The 27,266-nt window shown below is 44.2% G+C and overlaps 1 protein-coding gene across 2 annotated transcripts; it reads left to right on the top strand.

Moving 5' to 3' along the window:
* Positions 1–26,452, top strand: LOC140499104 (beta-crystallin B2). Of its 2 annotated transcripts, XM_072600107.1 has the most exons (8): positions 1–372; positions 1,088–1,220; positions 3,177–3,319; positions 19,577–19,650; positions 20,821–20,939; positions 24,498–24,630; positions 25,508–25,650; positions 26,172–26,443. In XM_072600107.1, the coding sequence occupies exons 2-8, from the start codon at positions 1,162–1,164 to the stop codon at positions 26,338–26,340; spliced, it is 840 nt and encodes a 279-aa protein (XP_072456208.1). In that variant the 5' UTR covers positions 1–372; positions 1,088–1,161; the 3' UTR covers positions 26,341–26,443. The 2 variants fall into 2 exon arrangements, with proteins under 2 accessions (XP_072456208.1, XP_072456207.1); XM_072600106.1 differs by lacking the exons at positions 1–372; positions 1,088–1,220; positions 3,177–3,319; positions 19,577–19,650 and adding an exon at positions 20,463–20,593 and having other exon boundaries at positions 26,172–26,452.
* Positions 26,453–27,266: the final 814 nt, after the last annotated feature.

Raw genomic sequence — 27,266 nt, 5'->3', positions numbered from 1 at the left:
CCAGGGCAGCTCAGGCAGTTGGGCCCATTGGTGGCACAAAGCCCAGAGTGCCAGGCTGAGTCAGATTTGCTTGGCCAGCAGAGGGAAGTATAGGCCTTCTCCTCCAGATACCTGCCTGATTGCTTCAGGATTTGCCTAGTGTTTCTGAGAAGCAAAGATCTAGTCAGGGTTGGGGAGAGCCCAAGCTTGGAAAAAGCCAAAGAGGGACAAGGGCCTTGTTCGGAGGATCTCACAGGCACCCTGCCTATTCTAGGTCTCAGTCTATGAGCTGGAGAACTTTCAGGGAAAGAAGTATGACTTCTCCACTGAGTGCCCCAACCTGACTGAAAGTCTGCTAGAGAAGGTGGGCTCCATCCAGGTGGAATCTGGCCCGTAAGTGCTGCATGTACAAAGTGGGGGGTGGGGAGGTCGAGGTTTTCTGGGTCCAGCGTACAAAGAGCCCAAGTGACCAGACAAAGGAGACCATATACCATCTGACCTGAGGTCAAGCACTGCACTGAAAGTCTGAGGGAAGCTTGGAATCCTGGCTCTGGGCACAGCTAGCCTTGTGATGGGGAGCACGCATTCGCACTTCTCTGGACCTGTTTTGTCACCTGTGAAATGGGGAGACTGTACTAGATGATTCCTGCTAGCTCTGGTGCTCTTGTGCTCTAAGGGTCCTCTCAGCTCTGACATTCTGTGTTCCAATATCCAGCCCTGCTCTGACTTTCTCTGTTTTAAGGCCCCTCCCAATCCTAACATTCTGTGTTCTTTCTAATAATCTGTCATCCAAGGACCCTTTTTGTTCTAAACCTGCCTCTGCTTCAGTTTCTCCATCTGTAAATGAGGGATCACTGGGATCTAGGGATCTCTTCTGGTTGCCATCATCTACCTCTGTGGGATTTTGAAGTTTTGGGGTGTGGATGGAGCCAGCTTTGTGAGAACTTGGCCAAAGTCTCAGATGACGTCCCTCCATCTGTCCTGGTTGGATAGCTGTCTTTTCATGGGGTCTTGCCCAGTCTGTACCCTCTCTCTCCCTGGCGTCATGCTGCCCAACCAGCTTCTTGGCCTCCTCCAGCTGAGATCAGGCTGGGTTTTCTTATTCCAGATGGTTGGCATTTGAACGCAGCGCCTTCCGAGGAGAACAGTTTGTCCTAGAAAAGGGAGATTATCCCAGGTGGGATGCCTGGTCCAACAGTCATACCAGTGACAGTCTCCTCTCCCTTAGACCCCTGCAAATTGTGAGTATGGGCTTCCTCTTCCCAACAGGGGTGCGGGGGGGGGGGCCTCTCCACATGGGAAATTTCAGAAAGGGCAGGAAAGGTGGTGAGCCTGGCAGGACCGAACTCTGACAAGGCTACAGTCCATAGGGACTTAATCATGTTCAAAGGAATCCCTCTCTCCAGGACACTTAGAGGCCCAGCTTAAGAGATGGACAAACCCTAGCTATGGTCTAGAAAGATTGCCAGTCTTGGGTGGTCATTTTCTGACTTCCTCCTTCTATCAATTAGATTTTCAGCTCAATGCAAGAAACATTCATTTTTGTTTACTTTTTTAAGAAGGAGCAGACAGGGTTTTAACTCCTAATTTATTTTGAAATAATTTTTTAAAAGATCTTTTCCTTTGTTTTTTGGATTTTTTTGAGGCAATTGGGGCAAAAAGTGACTTGCCCATGGTCACACAGCTAGTCAATGCCTGAGGCTAAATTTGAACTCACTTCTGACTCCTGGGCTGATACTCTAGCCACGTTGCCGCCTACCTGCCCATAAGCTAAGATTTCTCCATGAGTCTCTTTTCCTTCCCATTTCCAAAAAGACATCCTTTATAAGAGAAATAATCATTTCTTAAAAAAAGAGTGAGACAATAAAGAGAGCAACAAAATTGATCAATATATATATATATAAATCTGATAACATATGTAATATTCCACACCCAAGTACCCCCACCTCTTGAAAAGAGTGAGTGAAAGTATTTTCTCATATGTCCTCTTTGAGGACAAAGTTTCATCAAGCATCTCCTTGTCCTCAGTCCAGGGGTACAAAGATGGACAAAGGACCCAAGAAGCATGGGGCCTGTTAGGAAGGGGTTGTGACAAAACTCTAATATGAGATAGATGGTGAGAAGGATAAAGGTGAAATCTTCCAAGGAATTTGAGAAGGGGCGATGGAGATGGGGATGGAAGGGGGGGGGGCTTTCTGGAAGAAAGGGGGAGAGGAGAATATTGCAGTCTGACTAGGGCACAGAGTATATAGAGCAAAATAGAATGAGATAATGGGGACCTGGATTGGGGAGGTCTTGACTCAATTAGTCTGTAAGCACTTATTAAGTACATACTGTGTGCCAGGTACTAGGGACTCAAAGAAGGGCAAAGCTCACAGTCCCCTCCCATAAGGGACCCACACTCTAATAAATTAGACAATATGGAAGCATTTATGGGCCAACAAGATATATACAGGGTAAGTGGAGGGTGGGCTTAGAAGGAAAGGTAGGGGCAGTGAGTGGTAGCAGGATGAAGACTGCAGGATTTGAGTTGAGTCTTGAAAGAAACCAGGGAAGCCAGGAGGGCAAAGGAAGGAGGGAGAACATTGTGGACATGGGGGACAGATCAATGCAAAGATAAAGAGCCCAAAGGTGGAATGTGTGTGTGCTAGGTTGTGAAGTGGATAGCATGCAAGGCCTGGAGTCAAAAAGACCTGGGTTCAAATCTAGCCTCAGATACTTACCAACTGTGTTCCCCTGGGCAAGTCATTTAACCTGTTTGCTTTGATTTCCTCATCTGTAAAACGGGGATAATAAAAACCACCTCCCTGGCAGGGTTGTTGAAATAGTAGTTGTAAAATGCGTAGCATAGTATCTGGCACATAGAGTAGGCACTATACAGATGTTAGTTATTAATATGATTATTATGAAGTAGATCAGTGTAGCTTGAATGAGGAGTTTACATTTTTCAGGAGTCACTGAAAGTTTTTGAGGATAGGAGTGACACAGTCCTAAAGATGCATTAAGAAGATGACTTGGGTAGCAGTGTGGACAACAGTCCTTTGAGATTTAACAATCTCTAAGCAGAGAGCTGCAGCTGATTCACGGTCCCCCTGTCCATTCGGGTTCCATTTTGGCAATGATAGCAGGTTATGGGAGAGTGGGAGAATGGTAGGATCAGAGATGGCTTGATTGATTGTTCTGAGACCTCCTTCTAGGACAGCCCAGAGCACAAAATCCACCTGTTTGAGAATCCAGGGTACAGCGGCCGTAAGATGGAGATTGTGGATGACGATGTTCCCAGTCTCTGGGCTCATGGCTTCCAGGATCGGGTGGCCAGCATTAGAGTCATCAATGGAACGTAAGTATGGAGGAACGCTCTCTTTTCCTCCCTTCTTTCTTCTCCACTCCCAACCTTTGACCCTGGAGAGATCTTCCACACTTTTAGCTTTCTCCTACTAGGTTGGATGTAGCCTTGTGCCAACTCTTTCTTCATATTAAAATGGAAATAATAATACTCACCTGCTCATCTCACAGAGCTAACCCTAACCCTAACACTAAGCAGAATACTTTGTGAGCCATAATGCACCATTAAATATGAGCCATATACATCTATAAAGCCCGATGGCAGGCATATAGTGAAAAGCAATAGTAGTTACAATGAGGATACGATGATGATGATAATAATAGCTAGCTTTTATACAATGCCTTACAATTTGCAAAGTGTTTTACAATAGGGTGCTATTGTGACCCTCATTTTATAAATGAGGAAACTGAGGGAAACATAGATTAAGTGACTTGCCCAGGGTCATACAGCTATTCAATGTCTGAGGCCGGATTTGAACTCGAGTTTCTGATTTGAGCACTCTTTCTACTACAGGGAAAGGAAGCAAGTATTAATTAAGCAACCTACTATGTACTAATATAAAATATCTAATCTGATCCTCACAATAACCTTAGGAGGTAACTACTGTTATTATCTTCATTTTATGGTTGAGGAAACTGAGGTAATCTTAGGGAAATTGCCCAGGGTCATATAACTAGTTGTTTGAGACTGGATTGGAAGTCAGAATTTTCTGATTCCAGGCATTCTGGCATCATTTAGCCATCATCTTACCATCTGACATGGAATTTCAAGCACTTTCCCCTACAACCTTGCCTTTTGGTCCAAGCCTGGCCCCCTCCCCATAGGACTAATGCCAATTTCTGTATCTCCCATCCCCAACAGGTGGGTAGGCTATGAATTTCCTGGCTACCGAGGACGCCAATATGTCTTTGAGAAGGGAGAGTACCGCCATTGGAACGAGTGGGATGCCAATCAGCCCCAAATCCAATCCGTCCGGCGCATCCGTGACCGCAAGTGGCACAAACGTGGCTGCTTCCTCAGTAGCTGAAGGAGACCTAAGGCCGCCCGTCCCCCACCCTCCCCAGGCAGCTGGCCCACCAAGAAGAGAAAGCTCTAGGGATTTTCAAAGTGGGGTCCCCCAGCCTAAAAGGCTGTTTTCTCCCTCTTGCATCAGAACCTCCTCAATAAATCACTGGGGCTCACAGGTCCCATCACCCTCTGAGGCTTGGTTGGCTTCATTAAATGAAGAAGGTAGCTTTGATGCTTCTTCCTAGAGAAGTGGGTAGCTGCTGCTAGGTATGGGGAAAGGAAGGGGATCGGGATCCTTTGGTCAGACCTTGGACAGTTCAGTTGGTAAGGATGCTGGTATCCTCCCCAAGCCTGTGGTCTGTCATGCAAACCTCGAAAACCTTAAATCTCGTTCTGACTCAGGTTGGCATAGGGATTAATCCATTTTAATCCATTTATCTGTCTTTACCAGCCATTGCTCTACCAGTCATATTTGCCAGATGGAGGACAGTCCCAGCTCTGTCTCATACCCAACTCTTAGTGGTCCACTGCCCTCCTGTCCTGGGCAGAGAGGCCCCAAGAGGGTCAGCTCTTGGGTGGGGGACCTTCTAGTTTGTCCCTAGATTCTAAATCAATCCCACTGACTTCCTCAGTCTACAAGCTTTGCCCTGTGAGGTGCCCTGTGCCACCTGATCTCTCCCTGTTTTCCTCCCTGGTGATAACAACCTGTCTGTGTGTGTGGGCAGGCTAAGGAGGTGGGGAACAGAAACTGAAAAGAATATAGTAATTTTCCATCATTTCAACCTGCATATTTTCAAGTACGCATCTGAGAGAGCACGTTGGGTTATTTTTATCCTGCAGTATAATAAGCAGTAGCTGCTCAGGTGGGGTCTGAACTACTAAGATGGGGGAGGGTGCACAGAAAGACAGGGGGCAGGTCCTCAGACTAGTGGCTGGGGGAGGAGGGGAAGAGGCACTCTTTCCTGCATAGTCTCGCTTTAATCAATCAATCAAGTGCCTACTATGTGTATTTCTGTGCTAAGCCCTGGAGATACAAAAAGAGGCAAATCCAATCTATCAGCATTAATGAGGGACCAAGTGTGTTAGGTATTGGAGGAGGTACAATGTTTCAATAAAACTCAGTGCCTGTCCTATTCTAGTAGGGAGCTCAAACGTGTGCACTGTTAACAAATTGCGTTAACAATTAACATTGTGTTAACAAACACAATGAAGACACTGGGATACCGTGGGGGAAGTGGGTATCAGAGAAGGCTTCATGGAGGTGATCCTATCTAAGTGACCGCTCTCCTTCCCATCCTCAGGAGCCATCCCTCCCCCTCCCCAGCCCAGGTCCAACCAGATGCCTGCACAGGCTAGACCACTCTCATTAAAGAGCCCAGTCCAGTTTCCTTTGAGAGCATAGGCCCAGCAAGAGAAGGCCAGGGTAGAGCCCCAGTTCAGAAACTTCCATTTTCCCAGCTACTCCCAGACTTCTGAATGGTCTTTCTTCCAAGAGGAAAAAACTGCATGAATGGGTCCCTCTACATTTTCACAGCCCTCCTCTCCCACACACTCCTGAGAGGAAAAACAGATGGGGAAATTTAGCAGGTCCCAAGCTTGGACAAGCCTCTCTCCAACCTGAGCTGGGAAGAACCAGGAGAAGAGGTCAGATTCTCCTAAGGAAAGGGGAAAGAGGTTCCTGGCACCTCAGAGTGGGCTCTGGGGCTGGGACTTGGCTCTTAGGACCATGGTCATTGCCTGAAGCTCTCCTACCACATTCTCAGCTTATGCCTTCAGCTCCAGAAATGGGTGGGGGAAAAAGGGCATATTTTGGCGGGTGGGGGGAGGGAGATGTGTTGGGGGAGAGGGAATATGTTGGAGGGCATGGGAGAGGGTATGTATTATAGGGTAGGGGGGTTATTGGAGTGGGGGGAGATGTGTAGGGGTAGGGAGAATATATTGGGAGGGCACTACTTCTCCCTTCCCTTGGCTCATTCACTTTGGAGTCCTCCTGACAGACAGTTGCTTAGCAACTCAATGAGCCTTCCCTTTGTTATTCCCCAGTATATGAGGGAAAAATAATTCCAAGGCAACAGCTATCCTTACTCCCTCCTTTAATGAAAAATCCATTCCACAGGCCTTTGTTGCTGATCTGAGGGAAGAAAAGAGGAGAAATGAGCGGGTTTCAAAAACGGGGATTTTGATTTAAATATTCTAGGGAATCAGAGTCCCAAGCCACAGAGAATCAGGGACCCCATCCCCTCCTGTGGCACATCAAGTCCACTCCATGGACGAATAGGGGCATGTCTCTTGTCTGGTCAGTCTGGGCCCTTGTAGCTTCTCTCCTCTCGCCTGCACTCTGAAATTGGGACTCCAATAGGCCCCTGCCAAGGTCTCCTGGACCCAGCTAGCTTTAGAGTGATTATCAATAGTAACTCTTGCAGTTTCCCTCCCAGCCTGATGTCTTTGTTTTTCTTGACCTCATTAAAGGGGCCATGCCCTGGCTACTTTTTTAAACAGGCCTATTCAATGAATGGGCTTTGCCGCAACCTAAGTGAGTACCTGCAAAGACCTTGGCCTAAAGGTCCAAAGGTCTCCCACTGCACCCTGGGTCATCTCCAGTCATCCTGATGAATATCTGATCACTGGATTCAGATGGCTCTGGAGGAGAAGTGAGGCTGGTGACCTGCATAGCCCTCCCTCACTCAAAACAAAGTCAAGTGCAAGTCACTTCATCACTTCTCTGATGGCATGATCTTCTTTGGCAATGAAGGATGAACACAATCTCACCTGCTGAAATAAATCCACATGGACTTTTTCTCTAGGGATTAAAGGGTCCACATCAAACATCTCTTGTAGCTCTCACATTTGATGTTCTGAAATTCTAGTTCTGATATTCTGCATTCTAAGGTCCCTTCCTTTTCTAACAGTCTATATTCTGTGTTTTAAAGGCCCTTCTGTCAGTCAGTCAATAAACATTTATTAAGTCCTTACTGTATGCCAGGCATTGTGCTAATCTCCAAGGATACAAAGAATGGCAAAAAACAGCACCTGTCTTCAAGGAACTTTTAGTCTCATGGAGGTGACAACCAACAATTACATTCAGACAAGCTCTATATGAGATAATTTGGAGATCTCCAAGAGAAGGCACTGGAATTAAGAGAGATGGGGAAAGACTTCCTGTTAGGAAGCACGGTTTTAGCTGGAACTTGATGGAAGCCAAGGAAACTGAGAGGCAGAGATGAGGAAGGAGAGAATTCCAGGCAGGGCGATAGCCAGAGACAATGCCCAGGTGTGTCTTGTTCATGGACCAGCGAGGAAGCCAGTGCCACTGGCTAGAAGTGTGCACAGTTGTGTGAGGATGGGAGAGTGGGACTGTAAGGTATAAGGTAGGGGGAGGCAGGTTATGAGGGGCTTTGAATGCTAAATAGAGGATTTTTTATTTGAGCCATTCATTGAGGTATGTGTGTGTGTGTGTGTGTGTGTGTGTGTGTATGTGTGTGTGTGTGTGACATAGTCAGAACTGAACTTTAGGAAAATCACTTCAGCAGCTGAGCAGAAAGAAGATAGATGGGATTGGGAGGAGACTTACTCATGGCAGGCGAACCCACTAGCAAGCTATTGCAGGTATGAGGTGATAAACACCTGTATCAGGACTAAGGAAAGAAGGGGCAATGTATGTGAGAGTTGTTGAGAAGGTAAAATCACTAAACCTTGGCAAGAGCTAAGAGAGTAGAGAGTCAAAGATGATACCTAGATTTTGAGCCTGAGTGACTGGGAGGATGGAGGTACTCTCAATAGAAAGAAGGAAATAGGAAGAGGAGATTTTTGTGGGAAAGATATTGAGGTGGTTTGGGACACGCTGAGTTTAAGATGTCTATGGGACATCTAACTTGCGATGTCTAATAGGCAGTTGAAGATGCAAGATGGGAAGTCAGCAGAGAGGTTAGATTTGAGAATCGTTAGCTCAGAGATGATATTTGAATCCAATGGGATCACCAAGTGAAATGGTATAGAAGGAGAAGAGAAGAGAGTTCAGGACAGAGTATGGGGGGGGACACTCACAATTAGCAGCCATGATCTCATTGAAGATTCCCCAAAATGAGAGGGCGTGATTAGATGCTCAGAAGGAGAACTAGGAGAAAGCAATGTCATGAAAACCTAAAGAGAGGACAGTATGAAAAAGAAGAGTGTGATAGAGGAATGTAATGGAATACTATTGTGCTATAAGAAATGATGGACAGGAGGACTGCAGAGAGGAAGAACTTATACAGACTGATGCTGAGTGAAATGAGCAGAACCAGGAGAACACTGTACACAATAACAACCACAGTGTACAAGGACTGACTTTGATAGACTTAGCCCTTCACAGCAATGCAAGGACCTAAAACATTCCCAAAGGACTCTTGAGGCAAAATGCCTTACACATTTAGAGAAAGAACTATGGAATTGGAACACAGAATGAAGCAGACTAGTTTCTCTTGTGTTATGTTTTATTTTGGTTTGGTTTTTCTCATGGTTTCTCCCATTCGTTTTAATTCTTCTAGGCAACATGACTAATGTGAAAATGTGTTTAATAAGAATGTATGTGTAGAACCCATATAAGACTGCAAGCCATCTCAGGGAAGGAGGGCAGGAGGGAGGGGGAGAAAATTTAAGACTTATAGAAGTGATTGTTGATAACTGAAAACAAATAAATTATTTTTTAAAAAGAGAGAGAGAGAGAAGAGGGTGATGAGAAGGGTGACAGTGTCAGAGGCTGCTGGGAAGTCAAGAAAGATGTGGATGGACAAAAGGTCACAGGATTTGGCAATGAGGAGATCATCGATGACCCTGGAGATACCGACTACAGTTGAATGGTGAGGTCAGAAACTGAATTGTAGGGGGAGTTAAGAAAAGCTCTAACAGTCTATGCTTCCCTGATCCTGACTGAGAAAAATATATTAATTCTCTAAATCTCCTTAAGTGAGGAGAGGGAAGACAAGGTAAAGACAACCCAGTTCCTGTCTCCTTCTCTTCTCTTAATGAATATCCTTCTCAGGAATGTGCAAGAATGTTTGGCTTCATCTCTGTGTCTGCAAGTGGTGATAAGGGTTTCATGTGAGAGGCCATGTGGACCTAGAAGACTGAGGTTCAGAGACCTCTGCTAAGGATGAGAACCATATGGTTGCAGCAGGCTATAGTCTCTTTCTAGGTAAGAAAGGACTTGGCAGTCTCCACTATCTCTCAGGAAAGGGGTAGGCAAGGGAGAAAAAAGGCATAGGTCTGCTTCATAAGTAAAGATTACATAAATGTTAGTTATAATTTGAGAAAAGTAGGACAGGATCACAAACATGACCTGACTCTGACTCTGAAAAACATAGACTTTTCTCCCCACGTCAACTTCTTTTCCCCAACCTCATAACAGGGAGAGCAAGGACTGAAGATGTAAGATGCCCTGACCTATTAGGTACTGGAACCCAAGTCATTTTATGAAAACTATTTGCAAAAGATACTGTATCAGCCTTTGCAGGTCAATGATTCTGTATCACCTTAACATTCCCTGAAGAAGTCATGGGCATCAGCAAGAAGGTGCAGATCATGGTTCTAGTGAGATTAGCATTGGCAGAGGATAAGGAGAGCACCGTTTTCTTACCCAGAAGAATTTTGCCAGCTTTTGGCACTTTTCAGTGATGTATGAAGCAGCTTGGGGATGTAAATCCTCTAGGAGTGCAGGCTTAGCTGAATAATCTGTCTTTGGGAAGATGTTGGCTAATCATGAGAAAAGAATGTGGGTATCGGATAGGAAGGAAGACATTGGTCTGAAGCTGCCACCCGTCAATTTCCAGCTTAGCATAGCGTCAGTATAAAATCAGCCAGGTGACTCAGTGGATGGAGTGCTGGACTTGGAATCAAATTTTTACTAGCTGTATAATGTTGAACTAGTCTCTTAACTTCTATCTGCCTCAGTTTCTCCATCTGTAAAATGGGAATAGTAATAACATCTACCATATAGGATTGCTGTGTGGGTGTCTTAGCACACTGTCAGGCACATAGTAGGCACTTAATAAGTTTTTATCTATTGACTGCTTGGTACAGTCTAAAGCTTTAATAACTCAGAATTGCAGTAAAATCTTTGGGACACTATTTGTAACATGTGGCATCTAGGTGGCACAGTGGATAAAGTGCCAGCCCTAGAGTCAGGAGGACCTGACACTTACTAGCTGTGTGACCCTGAGCAAGTCACTTTACATCAACAACATGGCACAGAAGCGAAGAAAACTGTGATATGAAACTACATGAAGAGAAATCAATGACCCAACAACCATTTATTAAGAGCCTATTATGTGCTCATCTTCCTGAGATCAAACCTGGCTTCAGACACTTACTAGGTATGTGACCCTGGGTAAGTCACTGGACCCTGTTTGCCTCAGTTTCCTCATTTTAAAAATGAGCTACAGAAGGAAATTATAAACTACTCTGGTATCTAAGTTGGCCAAGAAAGCCCTGAATGGGGTCATGGAAAGTCAGACATGACTGAAATGACTCAACAACCACAAAAATTTGTACCATGCTTTGCAAGCCTTAAAACATTTTAAAAATGCTAGTTATCATTTATTAAAGGCTATCAGTTATATGTTTAATATCTCAACAGAGAATCAGTGCCGATATAGGCAAGATAGAAGGGCTCATCACTTAGCCTCATTTAAAGAATCTTTGGAAACTAAAGACTTTCTAAAGAGTTGACAGGTACCATGGAAACATCCTGAAGAACCATGCTATTGTTACTAAAGTGTTCAATGACCTCACATATGAGGGTAAGTAGTGGAGAAGAACCCAAAATAGAGAGACCAGAAAGATCAATCCAGATCCCTTGGACACTACCTGGAGATCGATGGGATATGAAATGCCAACAGGTTTTTAAGGATTGATCAGCCATCTCGCTTGGGCACTTTGGCTTTGGGAGCTGAAGGTATGCTCCTCATGCTGCTCCCTAAGAGCTAAGTCTTGCGTCTACCCTTGGGACTTAGCTAACACTTGGGAGCTGTCCTACCAAGAGAGTGATGGTCACCAGAAACCCACTGGAAGCACAAAACTTCTTATCAGAATCTCCTGCAATTTTAAGCCAGCATTATTTGTCTGCAGTCAGTAGACTCATTATCCCATACATAAGTTGAAGTGCTTGGCTGGTTGTCGATGATATGTTCCAATACTACATATATGGTGCTCAGTTTCAAATATAGACTAATCGTAATTTATCTTCTTTTAATTTGACCAGTATCAAAGTTTGAAGCTGCCCTGACAGGTAGCTAGACCAACCAACTGAAGTCCATGTGCATGATCTGCTAATGTAGTTGTAGGTTCCATGTCCTGTAGACCACGTGAATCCTAAGGGATGGTGATACCCCTATAAGGTAAGAAGAAAAAACTGTATCCAGTAGAAGTTCTCCATCACATCAAAGTGAAGCTGAGAGTCTGATACTTCCACCATAGGGTATTTTGTCAGTTGATATGAACCTTGTTGCATTGGACCCATCCTCCTCGCCTCAGCTGAACTTGAATGACCAGCAGTGGCAATCACTGAATGACGAAATCAAATCAATGAGAATTTATTAAGCACTTAATATATACCAGGCACTGTGCTAAGAACTGGAAATACAATACAATAGAAAGAAAAACAAGCCCTTCCCTCAAGAGGCTTATATTTGAATTAAATAAAGATAATGCATAAAAAGGGAACTGAAAAGTGGAGTGTGTGTGTGTGTGTGTATATATATATATATATATATATATATATATATATATATATATATATATATATATATATATATATATATATATATATATATATATATATAAATTGAGTCAATGATCTTCTAGGATTCATGCCCAAGATGATACCTTAGCATTGAGAGAATGACAGAAGTTAAGGCTATACAATGGAGTCCTGTACCAGACTGACCCTACACATGGTATCAGGAAGAAGTTGGTACTACTATCTAAGACATCTCCTTCTATGGCCAAAAGATAACTTTGAACAATCGGGCCAAAAGAGAACACTTGTTTGAGACAGTAAGAAACAAATTCTTGTGGACAAATAATGCTGGCCTAAAATTGCAAGAGATTCTGATAAGAAGTTTTGTGCTTGATGTATGCACTAGCAAAATGCTATAACGCACACAGAGAATTCAAATATTAGCAAGTCCTGGAGTTTGTATGCATAGATTTTTTTAATATCTGAAAGAAGACAGGAAAAATAAAGGTATAGTATGTACCATGGAGTTATTTTCCCTACCGCTATCTACACTAGCAGATTGAGTGCCTAGGGTTTGGCTGCTATTCAGCCTCTCAGAATCTAGTTGTAGTCCTGAGGGGTTGGGTGGGCAGGGGGAGGATCTTTTTAGTGCTTTAGCTCATGAGCCCTCACCAGTGTGCTTCCCCCCACCGTGATTATTAGTTAATATTAATTAGCCAGCCAAACCTGACTAGCTTTTAGAAAGGGGTATTTACTAAAGTTGTGTTGTGAGACCAGATGTATATATATAGCCTATATCAGATTGCATGTTGTTTTGGAGAGAGGGGAGGAGGGATGGGGGCAAAATTTGGAACTCAAAGTCTTATAAAAGTGAATGTTGAACAATAAAAATAAACGAATAATTGTGAAAAAAGCATAGATGTCTGAGACATTTCCTCTGAAAGTCTCAGACACTCTCCAACCAGTTACCTATACAGTACAGGGGAAAGTGGGCTCAAGGTTTGAGCACATGTGGCAAAGGGGAAACAGCTCCCACAAGTCATTTTTCTTGGAATCTTTAAAATGTTGGTTCCTGTTAGGTGGGTTGTACATTTTCTGCTGGGGTCTTCAAACCTCCTTCCTCAACTCATCCAGTCTCTTTGTCTTCTGACTTTTAAGATGACATTCCAAAAAACTGACTGCTATCCAAAAGTAATTTGAAACGAAAGAAAAAAACTTGCCAGTTTTCAGTGTATCTGAAAACTACAGTAACCAATGGACAGATTTTCTAAGTCCTTTAAGTCCCCACACACTCAAAGGCCATCACATTTGTCACATATTCTTGAGCTACTATCGCAACTCCTACTCACTCTAATGAGATGGGTCCCCAGAGTATAGCTACCTCTTCACTCTGGGACTCTAGGGTTAACTCTGAGGGATTGGGGGGTATCCTTCTAGTACTATGACTCATAAGCCCCCACCAGAGTGCTTCCCTTTAAAAATCTCTGATACACTCTCTCACAAGTACATACTTTTCCAGGGGAAAATGAGCTCAAGCTTAGAAAGTACATGTGACAAAGGGTTGTCTCATAGCTCCTGGAGTCCCTCAGATGTTTCTCGTGGGTGCATGGTGGCCCCATAGTGAATTTATATTATTTGCTTTTGCTTTCAATTATTTCTAATAGTCTCATTAAAGATTTCTCTCTTCCCCTCTCTGCCTCTCTGTCTGTCTCTCTTTTCCTCCCTCCTCCCTTCCTCTTTTGTCCTCCCAACCTCTCTCCTTGCAAGGGATATAACCTTTAAGGGAAACCTATCAGAGTAGAAAAACAAAGGAAGGAGCCAAGTCAGAGATTGCAAGTTTGGGTTTGATCATGGATTATTAATGTATAGGGGCTGACTTTGCTGACAAACTTTTTTTTTCCTTTCTCCACCTTGTGGGAAAGAAAAGGAATGAGCTTCCTGTAGACCACTGGGGAATTTTTTAACTGCCCACAGAAGGACAAAATAGTTCCTTCCTTCAGGGAGCTTGTAATTTACTAGAGAAGAAAAAACAATTCAGATGGGATTGGTTCATGATCTGATTGAATAATCCCCAGAAACTATAGATTAATGAGAATGGAGACAACTCACAAAGGGGTAGACTTAAGGGTAAAAAAGTTTTTAGAGGAGCACAAGTCAAGTCAACCAGCATTTATTAAGCACCTACTATGTGACAGGCATTCTGCTAAGCATTGGGGAAAAAAAGGCCCAAAAAGAAAAATTCCCTGATCTCAAGGAGCTCTTGATTTAATGGGAGAGACAACTTGCAAACAACTACAAAAAACAAATTAAAGGAGATTGGCAAAGGATTCTTGCAGAAGGGACAATTTTAGCTGGGACTTGAAGGAAGTCACAGAATGGAGATGAGGAGCGAGAGAATTTCAGGCATCGGGTACAATCAATGAAAATGCCTAGAGTGTAAGGATGCAGAGTCTTGTTCTTGGAACAACCAGAAAGCCAGTGTCACTGGACTGAAGAGTACGTGGTGGGAAATTAGGTGTAAAAAAAGTTTAGGGAAGGGGTGGCTGATTAGCCCAGAGGGCCCTTGGGTTTTGGTGATGCACAAATATGATGATTGGTGTGTACCCAGTTCGGTCCTAAACTGTGTACTAGGCACCAGGCACATATGTGGTCTTCTGTGTATCTTTATTTCACAACTGTAAACTGCTTTTCAGCTCTAAACCACAATGATCTACTGAAGGAGGTCACTTCCAACTCTAACAGTCTTTTTTGTAAGAACTCTTCTCCCTCTAATTATTTTCTAAGCTACAGCATCCCATGTTATAAGTTCTAAGTTCTCATCCAGTCTTCTGTCCTGTGTTCCAAGGTCCTCTCTGGTCCTGTTTTTCTGTTCTAAGGGCCCTTCTAGCTCTCACATTCTATGCTCCTCCATGCTAAAGAATCCTTCCAGGGCTGACCTTTTATAGTTCTATGAACAGTCTGCCATATGCTAGAGATATCATGTGGATACTGGGTCATCATTTCCTTTCCATGGAAACTGACGGTGTTTATGGGATGAGTGAATCATTGGTGACTGTCTTAATCCCCAAGCACTTTGCTGGTAGTGACTGGTTCAGGGATGTACAAAAATAGGGTTAAAAGGTATGTGTACATGTTTGACTGTGTCCCATACAGTATGATTTCTCCTCAGACCCATATGTCCCTGGGATGTCCCTGTTTACATTGAGTGGAGGGAGTTGGAAAAGGGGAGAGAACAAACAGTTATTAAACATCTACTATGTGACAGGCATAAGGCTAAAAACTTTACAATTGTTACCTCATTTGGTACTCACAACAACTCTAGGCATAGGTACTATTATCATCCCCATTTTACAGATGAGGAAACAGAGTCAGGCAGAGGTTAAGTGACTTGCCTGGGGTTGTAGAGCTTTTGAGTGCCTGAGGTCTTCCTGACTGCAGGCTCAGTGCTCTACCCACTGTCCCTAGATGGGATCTTAGGGATTATTTGATCCACTGTCCTCATTTTAAAAATAAGGGCACTGATATTCTGAGAAGAGAGGAGACTGTCTAATCTTCATTCAATGAGGTAAGAGCAGAGTCCCTGACTCCCCAGATACCAGCCCAAGGCACTGTTTTCTACCTTACAAAGGAGGAAATGATGCTAGAGTCAGTCAGTCAGTCAATAATTTATTAAACACCTACCATGTGCCAGGCACTGTGTTGAGCTGTAGCATTCATTGACTTTGGAGTCAGAAGGATTTGGGTTTGTATCTCAGTTCTGCTACATACTATTTCTGTGACTTAAGGCAAATCATCTCGTCTCTCTGGATCTCAGTTTCCTCAGCTGTAAAATGAGATGGTCAGATTCTATAATCTCCAAGGTTCTCATACCTTGAAATCCTTACATTTTGCTAAAAAGAGGGAAACGGAAAGGGCATGGCATGATGGAGCGCGTGCCTGCTGCCCAGCCTGGCAATGAGTAAATCTGGTTTTGGGTTCAGATTCTGCTAGTCTTTTGTCTTTGGTTGGATTTCTTCTCTTCATCTCAATTTCTTCTTCTGCCCAATCAGAGATATGGACCAGATGATCTCTGCGAGTCCCCTTATCTCTGTCCTAATGTGCCTTCTAGGTCTTTTATTCTATTTCTTTTCCTGACCTGGGTTTTATGGGACCTCACCCCTTGGAGGGCCTGACCCAGGGAGAGTTCAAACACAGGCTGGGATCGAAGTTGGCAACCCCTATTGACTTGCTCTGCAAAACCAATCCCACATCTATTTTCTACCACGAGGCTGCTGGAGATGTGCCTCTAGCCTGTCATGGCAGGCAAATCCCTGGCTCCAGAAAGGCTGAGATGGGTTGGACTCCTGCATTGTCCAAAAGAGGGGCTCTGCAGGTTGGCACCCAGAGGGCTGATGCAGGCAAAGCTCTCCTCTTCTTGCCTATGCCCTGGACAATCCGAGCCTAGCCAAATGTGAAAGCTAATGAAATAATCGCACTGAGACACAAAGGCCAGTGAGCATCAGCTGAACCGGGTATTCACGGTGGGTTTAATCCGGCATTCTCCATTCGCATCGTGCTGGAACAATTTTTGTAACCTATCTTGGCACCAGGCCCCCCCCAGGGCAGTATAAATGCCACCTCCCAGTTGGAGGCCCTTCATGGGCAGGAGCGGGTACTGGTATTGCTGGTAAGAGTTTCTCTCTTCTGCTTTTCTCTCATTCTGTTTGCTGGATGGAAAATCATTGGTCACCATTTCAGAATAAGCCAGAGGTGAAGGGACTCTGGGGGCATGAGAAAACAGTATGGTGGAGAGGGAAGAGCACTGAATTTGGGGTTAGAAGTGCTGGGTTCAAATCCTAGCTCAGATACGAGCATTGAGCATGTCATTTTCCCTCTTTCATCCTCAGTTTTTTCCTCTTTTAAGAGAATCAGATTAGATACCCTCTAAATTCCCATCCAATTTTTAAAATCCTATAAGGTTTTTTTTTTTGTTTTTTTTTTAGTGAGGGAAGGAACAGGGTAAGGTTTAAAAAAACAAAGAAACTAGGTGTTTGCTGCAGATACTGGACTGGTTAATATTCTCCGATCTCTAAGTCGGTTCTGATAGAAGACCCTAGCTAACAACTAGGGGGTTGTTACTCAGAAGTGGGGCCATTATCAATGAATGGAGAAAAACTTTGGGAGTAAATTCTGAAGATTAGGATCACGAACAGCATTGGAAGGCAGCATTGGATTGGGAGTCAGGAAGACCTGAATTCAAATCCTGCCTCAGACACTCACTTAGCTTTGTGACCCTGAGCAAGTCATTTAACCAGATAATAGCACCTGCTTCCCAGGGTTGTTGTGAAGATCAGGTGAGATAACACATTGTTTAGCACTTTGTAGGCCTTAAAGCGTTATATAAATTCTATTATTAATATTGTTATTATCGTGCCAGTCAGCTGGGCAAGGGAGGAAGGGGATCTCTCTATAACAGGAAGGGAGCTAAGACTTTGGGCTCACCTGCTTGGATTGTTTTAATTTCTTCTCAGATGGCTGCTCTGAATGGCCAATGAGAAAGTGGTTTCTGAAAGACAGATTTTTGTTCTGAAGTGACTAAGGAACTTTGGGGCCATGAGGTAGGGAGAAGATCAAGGAGAAGAAAGACAGCTTCCTTGGAGCAGGGATTCTTAACCTTCTGTGAATAATGGACCTCTTTAATAGTCTGGTTCAGCCTAGGGATCCCTTCTCAAACTGATGCAAACAACAAAATCCATAAGATTTCAAAGGAGGTTAGAGGCTAATGAAAACGATGACGCCATGTTTTTCCATCTAAGTTCGTAGACCCCCTACAATGACCCCCTCTCTTTGAGAATCTGAGGACCCCAGTAGGGTCCATTAGGGCAAGAAAGCTGGCTCCTGAGGATACTTTTTGAATTTGAATTTCTATTGTTTGCTCTTCAGTGCAGAGTAGGCTCTATGCAGAGGCAGAGTCTTTCTGGCAGGCGGATTTTGAGTGCAGGGGACAGGCTCTCCATTCATCAGAACACAATATCCCCACAGTAGGAAATTTCATCATTAGAGTACCAAAGGCCTTCGAGAATGCACTAGGAGGTATATTAGTTATTAGTTATTAGACCATTAGTTATGACTTTGGGTGGTGGAAGAGCACTGGATAGCTAAGAGGGAGGAAGGCCCATCAAGGACTGTACTTGGGGAGGTGTCCGGGATAGTGAGAAGGAAATTAGAGGGACCAGAGAAAGAAGTAGTTCTCTGGAGCAGAAAGAGGAGGGAGGGAAGCTGCATAAGGGAGAAGGGTCCTGGAGAGGGAGGGGAATTGAGGAGGGCTGGTTGGAGAAGGAAGAAGGATCCCAAAGCTCAATTCTTCCCTCTCCAGGGACCCACCATCTACCCCACAGTTCTAAGAGAGTGTTTTGTTGAGTAATGAGTAGGAAACCTAGGGTGGGAGGGATGGTGGATGTCCTTAGAGGACATCATTTTACAGATGAGGAAACTGAGGCACAGCTAGGATAAGTGTCTTCTGCTACATCTGGGATGTGTCTGGTGTACGATTTGGACTTCCTGACTCCCAGTCTACTGCTCTGTGCTGATGCACATTAAAGTATGGTTTAATAGCAGTTCTGCATGTTCCGTGTATGACTCAGTAGTGGGTAGAGAGAATGACATCAGAAGAAGCATTAAGAGATCTTCCCAGAATAAGGAGGTCATAGTCTCACTGTGCCCTGTGCTCAGTTCTGGGGATTGTTTTACAGCAAGGATGCTGATATTCTGGGGAGTGTCCAGAGGAGAGGGTGAAGGGCCTTAACATTCATGGCTTTTCAGAAATGGCCAAAGGAACTGGGGTGGTTTGTTGTTCAGTCATTTCAGTTATATCTAACCCTTCGTGACTCCATTTTGGAGTTTCTGGTCAAAGATACTGGAATGGTTTGCCATTTTCTTCTCCAGTTCATTTTTACAAATGAAGAAACTGAGGCAAACAGGCTGAAGTGACTTGCCCAAGGTCACACAGCTAGGAATTGTCTGAGGTCAGATTTGAACTAACTCATGATGAGTCTTCCTGATTCTAAGCCAGCTCTACTCACTTTGCCACCTAGCTGCCCTGGGGTTGTTTAATCTGCGGAAAAGAAGCTTCTGGGGAGACAGGCTCGTGGTCTTCCAGGTTTTGAAAGTGTGTCACAGGAAAGAAAGATGAGTCTCATTCAGTCTGGATGCAGAACTAGGAGATGGAGGCTGAAATGGAAAAGAGACAATTTAAGACCCTAAGGGGTCTGGGCTGCCTTGAGAGGTAGTAATTCCCCAAACACCGAAGTTTCCAAACAGAGGCTAGGGCACTTTTGTCTGGTAGATGGTGGAAAGCATTCTTTTTTCAGGGTTACATCCAATGGCTATTAAAGTTATTTTTCAAGTTAAAAAGTATGGGATCCTAGCTAGAATTCTGACTTACTGCAGAGACTCTATTTATCCAAGCTGCAGAAATCTGTCTGGATTTTGTTTGTTTGTTGGAGGGGGAGAGGTTCCTAACTGCCCTTTGCTGTTTCTACCCTCTTCAGCTTCCATCCTGAGTGACATCATGGCGTCAGACTACCAGACTCAGTCCTCTAAACCGCAGCCCTTGAACCCTAAGGTTGGTACCTCCTTAAGCTTGTTTCTTGGGTGCAGCTAACTCACTTTCCTTAGGTGAGCCTCAGTTTCCTCCTCTGTGAAAAGAGGAGATTGAAATAAATCAGAGGTTTTTAACCTGGTAATTCATACTAAAGCTTAAACAACTTGTAGACTCACCAAATGTCAGAGTTGGATGGGACCTTAAAACTTGTATAGTCCAGATCTTCCAGAAGGAAAACTAGGGTCCCCAGAAAGGAAATGACTTGTCCAAGGTAACATAGCTGCTAAGTGGTGGAGTCAGGGCTGGAGATCAGGCAACCTGATTGCTTTTAGAAAGCTCTCCCTGCCTCGGTAGAGAGAGTAGGCAAAGGAAGAAGTAGCAGGAGAGGGAAGGCTGTTTGGTGAGCACTTCCTCTCTGCCATTCAGCTCTTGAGGGATGTCTTCTGGAAAGCAGCTGGGGGACAGGGGCAGATTTCCAGGTGGAAAGCTTGACCTCTGTGTGTGTGTGTGTGTGTGTGTGTGTGTCTATGCATGGGTGCATGCATGTATGTATTGTATGTGTATGCTCACATGCATGTGCCTGCCCAAATTGAGGAGGGGGAGTGGATGGCCTCCAGACTTCCCTCTGCGAAACAAACTATCAATTAGACACTTCCTTGGACAAAGCTGCACCCCCTCCTCCCCAGCTCCACTCCCCATTGGCCCCAGTCAGGGGCAGGGTATATCCTCCCTTTTGCTGAGATTAGATCAGGGGTTGCTGGGTTGGTCTAAGGAGCTAATCTTATCCAGTGCCTGAGGAGGCCCAGCTGAGCCTGCTGAGTCATCCTCTAAGCAGCAGGCAGCCTCTTCCCTTCCTCCCTCTCCACTCTGCCATTTCTTTAGGAGGATGAGAGTTCTTGGAGAAGACTGATGCCAGGGGTCTCCTGGGGAAACCCACCTTTCAATGACCACCTCCTCCCCAGAAGTCTCTTTTTTTGTTTGTTTTTCAATAGCAATTCATGAGCCACCTCATAGGATCATAGGTCGAGAGCTGGGAGGGACCTTAGAGACCTTCCAGTCCACCCCCTCATTTTACAGATAAGGAAACTGAGTCCTAAGGAGATTACAGAACCATAGAATGAAAGCAGGAGGGGACTTTAGAAGTCTTCAAGTCCACCCCTACAATGATTTTCTCTTTTCTCTGGTGTCTAGATTGTCATCTTTGAGCAGGAGAACTTCCAGGGTCGTTCCCATGAGCTGAGTGGACCATGTTCCAACCTAAAGGAGACAGGGATGGAGAAGGCAGCCTCCATCCTGGTGCAGTCAGGACCGTAAGTGCCTCCTCTGGGACCAGCTCATCATGACACTGCTAGAAATAGCCTTGGGACCAGGACAGGACAAGCCTGGAAGAAGTGTGGGCCAGGGGAGGGTGGGGGGAAGGGCAGGGCATGACCCTGAAGGAACCCCCAGAAGTTGGACCCAAGGGCCTGGCCTCCTGGAGAGAGGAGCCTCCTTTGTTTGATCCAGTTCAACAAACCCTTATTAAGCATCTGCTCTATTCATTGCCCGGGGAATATACAGATGAAATACCTTTACTGATTATATATTTACATATAATATATGTTTATTTATAATATATCTTGTATTTAGATATAATATAGAGTTATATATAATACATAATTATATATAATTTATAATAATGCAGCATAATTATGATCATATATAATTATAATATAATAAATTGAATTTAATATAACATAATTTATAAGAATATATAACATAATTATTATAATAATATATAATTATAATATAATAAATTGAATTTAATATTAAATTGAATGTCCCCGCCTTCAGAGAGCTTCCATTTTACTAAGTGGGGATAACGAAACAATTACATACAAAACTATAATAAAAATTATAATGTGATAAGAGCATAAGAAACATAGCCCTAACCCTAACACTAAATGTAGGGGTCTAAAAGATCTGAAGACAATGAGGTCACAAGGAGGGTTACCTGGGGAAGGTGGCACCTGAACAGGTCCTTAGATGAAGAAGGTATCAGAAGTGAGGGCATTCTGGCCCTGAGGAACATTGTGTGCAAAGGTGCAGAGGGGAGAAAGGCTGAATGTGAACAGTGCCTACAAAGGAAAGTGGAATGAGCAAAAGGAAGGAGTAGATGAAAATGTCAGAAATGTTCATGGGATCCAGGTTGCAGAGTCTTAAATGCCAGGCTAAGGAGAGAGAGAGGAGAGACAGAGATGGAGAAACAGAGAGAGACAAAGACAGAGATGGAGATAGAGACAGAGACATAAAGATGGAAAGACAGAGAGACAGAAAGAGGTGAGAGACAGATATCCAGATGTACACACAGAGAAAAAGATGATAAGGAGGTAGATGACAGACTGAGAGATGGACAGATAGAGGATCGAGACTGTCTAGCTATGTGACAAGCACTGTGCCTGTTCTTGGTAAGTGTACTTTATTTCATAACAACAGGGAGCCACTGGCAGCTCTATGTCCTGTGTCCTCAGACCCCTTCCAACTCTAAATATGATTCTAAAGTTCCTTCCAAACTCTATGAATTTGTGTGCATTGGAAACATCCGAAAGGAATGTCTTCATTCCTCCAAAAAGCCATTTTTTAACTCAAACTAAAGAAACCTTCAGCCAAGACACCTGGGCTGGTTGTCTGGTAGGAATTCTTGGTCTAGGGCCCCTAGGAGCATGGGGAGGCTCCGGAGGTCTTTTTGTTTAGTTATAAGGTTTTAGGCTGAGATAAAGCAATCTCTGGAGGAAAGGAGAAGCATCTCTCTGGGTGGCAGACAGCTGGAATCTTCCTCTGGAATGCCAAAAATAAATGATCAATACTGTCCCTGGCCCTGGGTGATCCAAAGGAGGCCCCTTCTTTTTCCTTCCCAGGACCTGGGCAAAAAAATAGATGAGCACTCGTGAGCCAACCCAGCCCTCGAATGTTAATAACTCATGACCAGGCCCTGCAGGCCCTGGCTTGGCCTCAGCCACGAGGCCCTCCAAGATGACAGGAGGGTTACTCTTTCCCAGGGCCTGGATGCAGGTGTTGCTGTGGGGCTGCTATTTATAGTGTGCCAGTATTGAATGACAACAGCTCACTTTCTTTAGCTAGAAAATAATCCATGGAAAACTTGTGGTTTCTTCTTCCCCTGCCCCTCCACTCCCCCAGTCCCAGCCCTGACCCACCCAGCTCGGCCTCCCTTCTTTTCTGTAGAAGTGAACTTGACTTTAAAGCCTTTGGTTTCTTCCCCCTGGTTGGGGATGACAGAACTGGCCTGATTCAAGCATCCTGACAGGGTCTTAATCAGCTACAAAATTGGGAGGTTGTAGGCAATAGTTCTTGCTTATAACTCTTGAGTTACCACCTTTCTCCTACCACTTAGAGGCTATCCCCCAAGACTGCCCCAGGTCCTGCTCTGACTCTCCTGTTTAAAAGATATGGGTAGCCCACCTTCCTTTAGGTAGTGTAGAGGATAGAATCCTGGGCATAGAGTCAGGAAGATCTAAGTTCAAATCGTAGCTCAGATATTTACTATAATAGTGACACCCTGGGCTAGGGGCTTGAACCTCTATTTGCCTCAGTTTACTCATCTGTAAAACAGGGATAATAATAGCACTGACCCTTCAGGGGGTTTATAGGATGAAATGGGAACACTGCAAAAGAACTTAAAAGTGCTATTATCTAGATGCTAGCTAAAATTACTAAATGGAAGAACCAGATTGAACCTAGCTTCTCTGACTCCAAACCTAGAGTTTTCTCTCCTGTGCCACATTGCCTCCATAGCTCACAACTCTCACTTTAAATTTTATTTTATAATTAATTTATTTGTTTTCAGTTTTCAACAATCACTTTCATACGTTTTAAATTTTTCTCCCCCTCCCCACGACGGCATGCAATCCTATATGGACAACCCTCATTTTTCAAAGGGTCTGGTGATTTTATTAAGGGAGAATGGGCATCTCTTTCTTTGTAGATTTTTAGGCAGTAATAGATTAATTTAATGCTTCACGTCCTCCCTCCAGGTCTCTATTTCTTGCCATGTCAGCTCATCTTCAATCTTTATCACTTTCGTCAATTACTTAATCATTCATTGCCAGCAGGAAGGCATCTTGGAAGTCATCTACTCCAATCCCTCATTTGACAGATGAGGAAACTGAGGCTCCAGGACTCTCAGTGACTCACCAAAGATAATTCAGACTTCAAAGCTAGGATTACTAAGCTGACTTCTAACCCTGCTTTCCAAGAGCTATTAGCTATGAAATTTCCTTTGGCAAATTAGAGATGGAAGTCCTGGAATTCAAAGATCAGAGCAGAGGGTCTTACATCAAAAAGTGGACCCATCTAAAAGAGCATCTTACCTCAAAAAGTAAGCCCTTAAAGAAAGCTTACTGATTGATAGCTATGAGATTGGCAGTAACAGACTCCTCGGGTTATCTCAGGCTGACCTTGGTTAAGAGCAGAGATCCCAAAGCCAGGGCCTAGGAAGTGAATTTGTCAGTGGCAGTCTCTCTCAGCTCCTCCGGTGACTAAAAAGAAACACAATACAGAGACTGGAATGGAGGGGGCTGGGCCCCAGCACTCCTAAGATCGCTCTGTCCCCAGTACCTAGTCGGGATTAGTCTGGACTGGGTCTTTCCTGGCAGAGGTGAGCATAGCTTAGTACTTGGCTCTTCTCTGGATGTTTTTTGGACCTATGAAGCCATGGCCTATAAGAGGATTTTCTTAGGAAAAAGTTGGGCAGGCGTAGTGGTGGTGTTGATGTGGGACTGGTCTGAGGACCTCTAAGGAGAGAGGCTGCATTGGTGCGGACTCTATCTGTGTTAACTCTGCCTATCTGTCTGTCTGTCTGTCTGTGGCAGTTGGGTCGGGTACGAACAGGCCAACTGCAAAGGAGAGCAGTTTGTGTTTGAGAAAGGTGAGTACCCCCGATGGGACTCTTGGACCAACAGCCGCCGGACTGATGCGCTCAGCTCACTGAGACCCATCAAAGTGGTGAGTCTCTCATCCCCTTCTGCCTCACTAACCTCCTCCTTCAAGGTCCAGGACCCCAGGAAGCAACAAGGGGCCAGTGACTGGGCCATTTGACCTCTTCTGACCCTGGACAGAAGAAGATGCTTGCACTTTCCTGCATGCTTCTGGTGTTCCTTTGCCCTATTAATTATTTCTTATTTATCCTCTACTGTATATAGCTTGTTTGCATTCAGTTACTTGTGTGTTCTCTCCCCCCTCCCCAATTAGATTGTAAGCAACTTGAGGACAGGGACTGCCTTTTGCCTCTCTTTGTATCCCTAGTACTTAACACAGTGCCTGGCACATAGTAGGCACTTAATAAATATTTATTGATTGACTCTCACAGGCTCTAAAAGCTCTTAGATCCTAGTTCCCTGTAACCCTCCCCTTGATTTATCCCAGGAATCAGGAAGACACCTTCTACTGCTTGTGTGTAATCTTTCTCAATGTACCCAACGTAATCTTTCAGTTCTGTACATTATGACGTATGGGCCTTGTTCTGCTCAGATCTTCCACTTTTTATTGTAAGCCTTAAACAAATCACTCTCTGAGTCTCAGTTTCTCCAGCTGTGAAAGAAAAGGGTTTGACTGGATAGCAGGTTCTTAATGCTTTTTTGTCATAGAAACCCTTGCCAACTTGGTGAAGTCTGTGGACTCTTTCTCAAAGTGGCATTGAAAAAAATTGTTATTGAAAAAAATGCTAACTTTCCATTAGAAAACAGAAAACAAAGATATTTTTTCCCATCTTAATTCATGGACCCCCTGAAACCTATCTGTAGACCCCAGGTTAAGAATTCCTGGCCTTGGTGATCTCAGAGCTCTTTCTTCCTCTGAATCTCAATTCTATGTTCTCTCACAGGACAGCCAGGAGCACAAAATCATCCTTTATGAAAATCCTAACTTCACTGGGAAGAAGATTGAGATCATTGATGATGATGTGCCCAGTTTTCATGCCCATGGCTACCAGGAGAAAGTATCATCTGTGAGGGTACAGAGTGGAACGTGAGTATTGTCCAGGCATCACTGTGGGCATCATTGGGGCAGGTGGCAAACCCTGGTGTTCCACTACTATTGGCTATGTGGCTTTGGACAAATGCCTTTGTTCCTCTATGGATCAATCTTCCCATCTGTAAAATGGAAATAATAATCTCTGTCTTACCAACCTTAGTCAGTCAAAAAGCGTTCAAAAACTCCTACTATGTGATAGGACACATATGCAGATGACTGTACAAATAAGTTATAGACAGGATCAATATGCACAGGAGATAATCACAGAAGGAAGGCAGTCGACTTAAGGGGGATTGGGAAAGACTTCTTCACAAATTGATAGGGAAGATAAAAGGACATGTAAATGCTCAAAGGTGCCCTACACTGCCATTACTTAGTCTTTCCCTGGTATCCAGGTCACCTTTGGGAGGTCCAGAGGGAGTCTCCATGCAACTCAAGAGAGGTGACACTCTCAAGTCCAACAAGGCTGATCCATGCTATTATTCTCTCTTTCTCTGTCCCTCTGCCTTTCGCAGGTGGGTGGGTTACCAGTATCCAGGTTACCGAGGCTTCCAGTACCTATTTGAAAAGGGGGAGTACAAGGACAGCAGTGATTTTGGGGCTCCCCACCCCCAGGTTCAGTCTGTAAGGCGCATACGGGATATGCAGTGGCATCAACGGGGTGCCTTCCACCCAACCAACTAGAGCCAGCACCCCAGCACCAACATCATGCAGGGATGAGGACCTATGCTCCTCTCATCACTCCCATCCAGGCCACCCTACTGTCCAAGCAAGTTAATAAAGTGTGAATGGCAAAGTGCTTGTCTATTTGGTTTTGTTCTCTCTTAGGAATGAATCTGGGGAAATGTCTAGTCTATATGACCAGGCCCTGGACTGGAAGTCAGGAGAGATCTCAGTTCTTCTAGGCTCAAACTTGACAATTAAGGGGTAAACTATCTATTTGGCCTAGAGTAAGATATTGACCCTCTCTTACTTCAGTCACCCATCAGATGGGGAAAATGATACTTCCCTTGTTTCCTTGACCTAGGGTGGATTGATTTCCTGGGGAGCTGAGGACCTGGGCTGGCCTCACAATATGGTGGGTACCTTTGTATGATCTAAAGGGCCACTAGGCAGAACCTTTTACCTAAAAATATTATTCCTCCATTAGAGCTTTGAGTGCTGATGGATTTTGAAAGTTGAAAAACTCAGTGAGTGGAGGAGGGTTGAGGAAGAGAATTTGAAACTCAAAATTTTTAAAAAGAAAAAAATACTTACAAATAAGTAAATAAGAAATTAAAAAAACAACTCAAAGTTGATGACCTTCTTGAAGAGTATTAGCTGAAGTCCCAGGGTTTCTGGATAGCTATTTTGTAGAGTTAGTGGTCTCTCTACCCAGTCTGCAGAAAGCTTTTTTTTCTGGACTTGGCTAAATTTTCAGGCTCATTCATCCTGTCGCTTAGCAACAGGACTCTCTGTTATATTTCCCAGGCTGACCACAGTGTGTCAGCACAGCTTTGGGCACTACCATTCTTGATTCCTATCAAACCACCTAATGGTCTTCTTGCCTTTTAACTCTCTATTCATTATTTTATGGATTCCCTGATCAGAGAGAGTCATAAACCGTGCTC

The sequence above is a fragment of the Notamacropus eugenii genome, chromosome 4, assembly GCF_028372415.1.
Source record: "Notamacropus eugenii isolate mMacEug1 chromosome 4, mMacEug1.pri_v2, whole genome shotgun sequence".
NCBI lineage: Eukaryota > Metazoa > Chordata > Mammalia > Diprotodontia > Macropodidae > Notamacropus > Notamacropus eugenii.
This window is presented reverse-complemented; position numbering and strand designations above follow the sequence as displayed.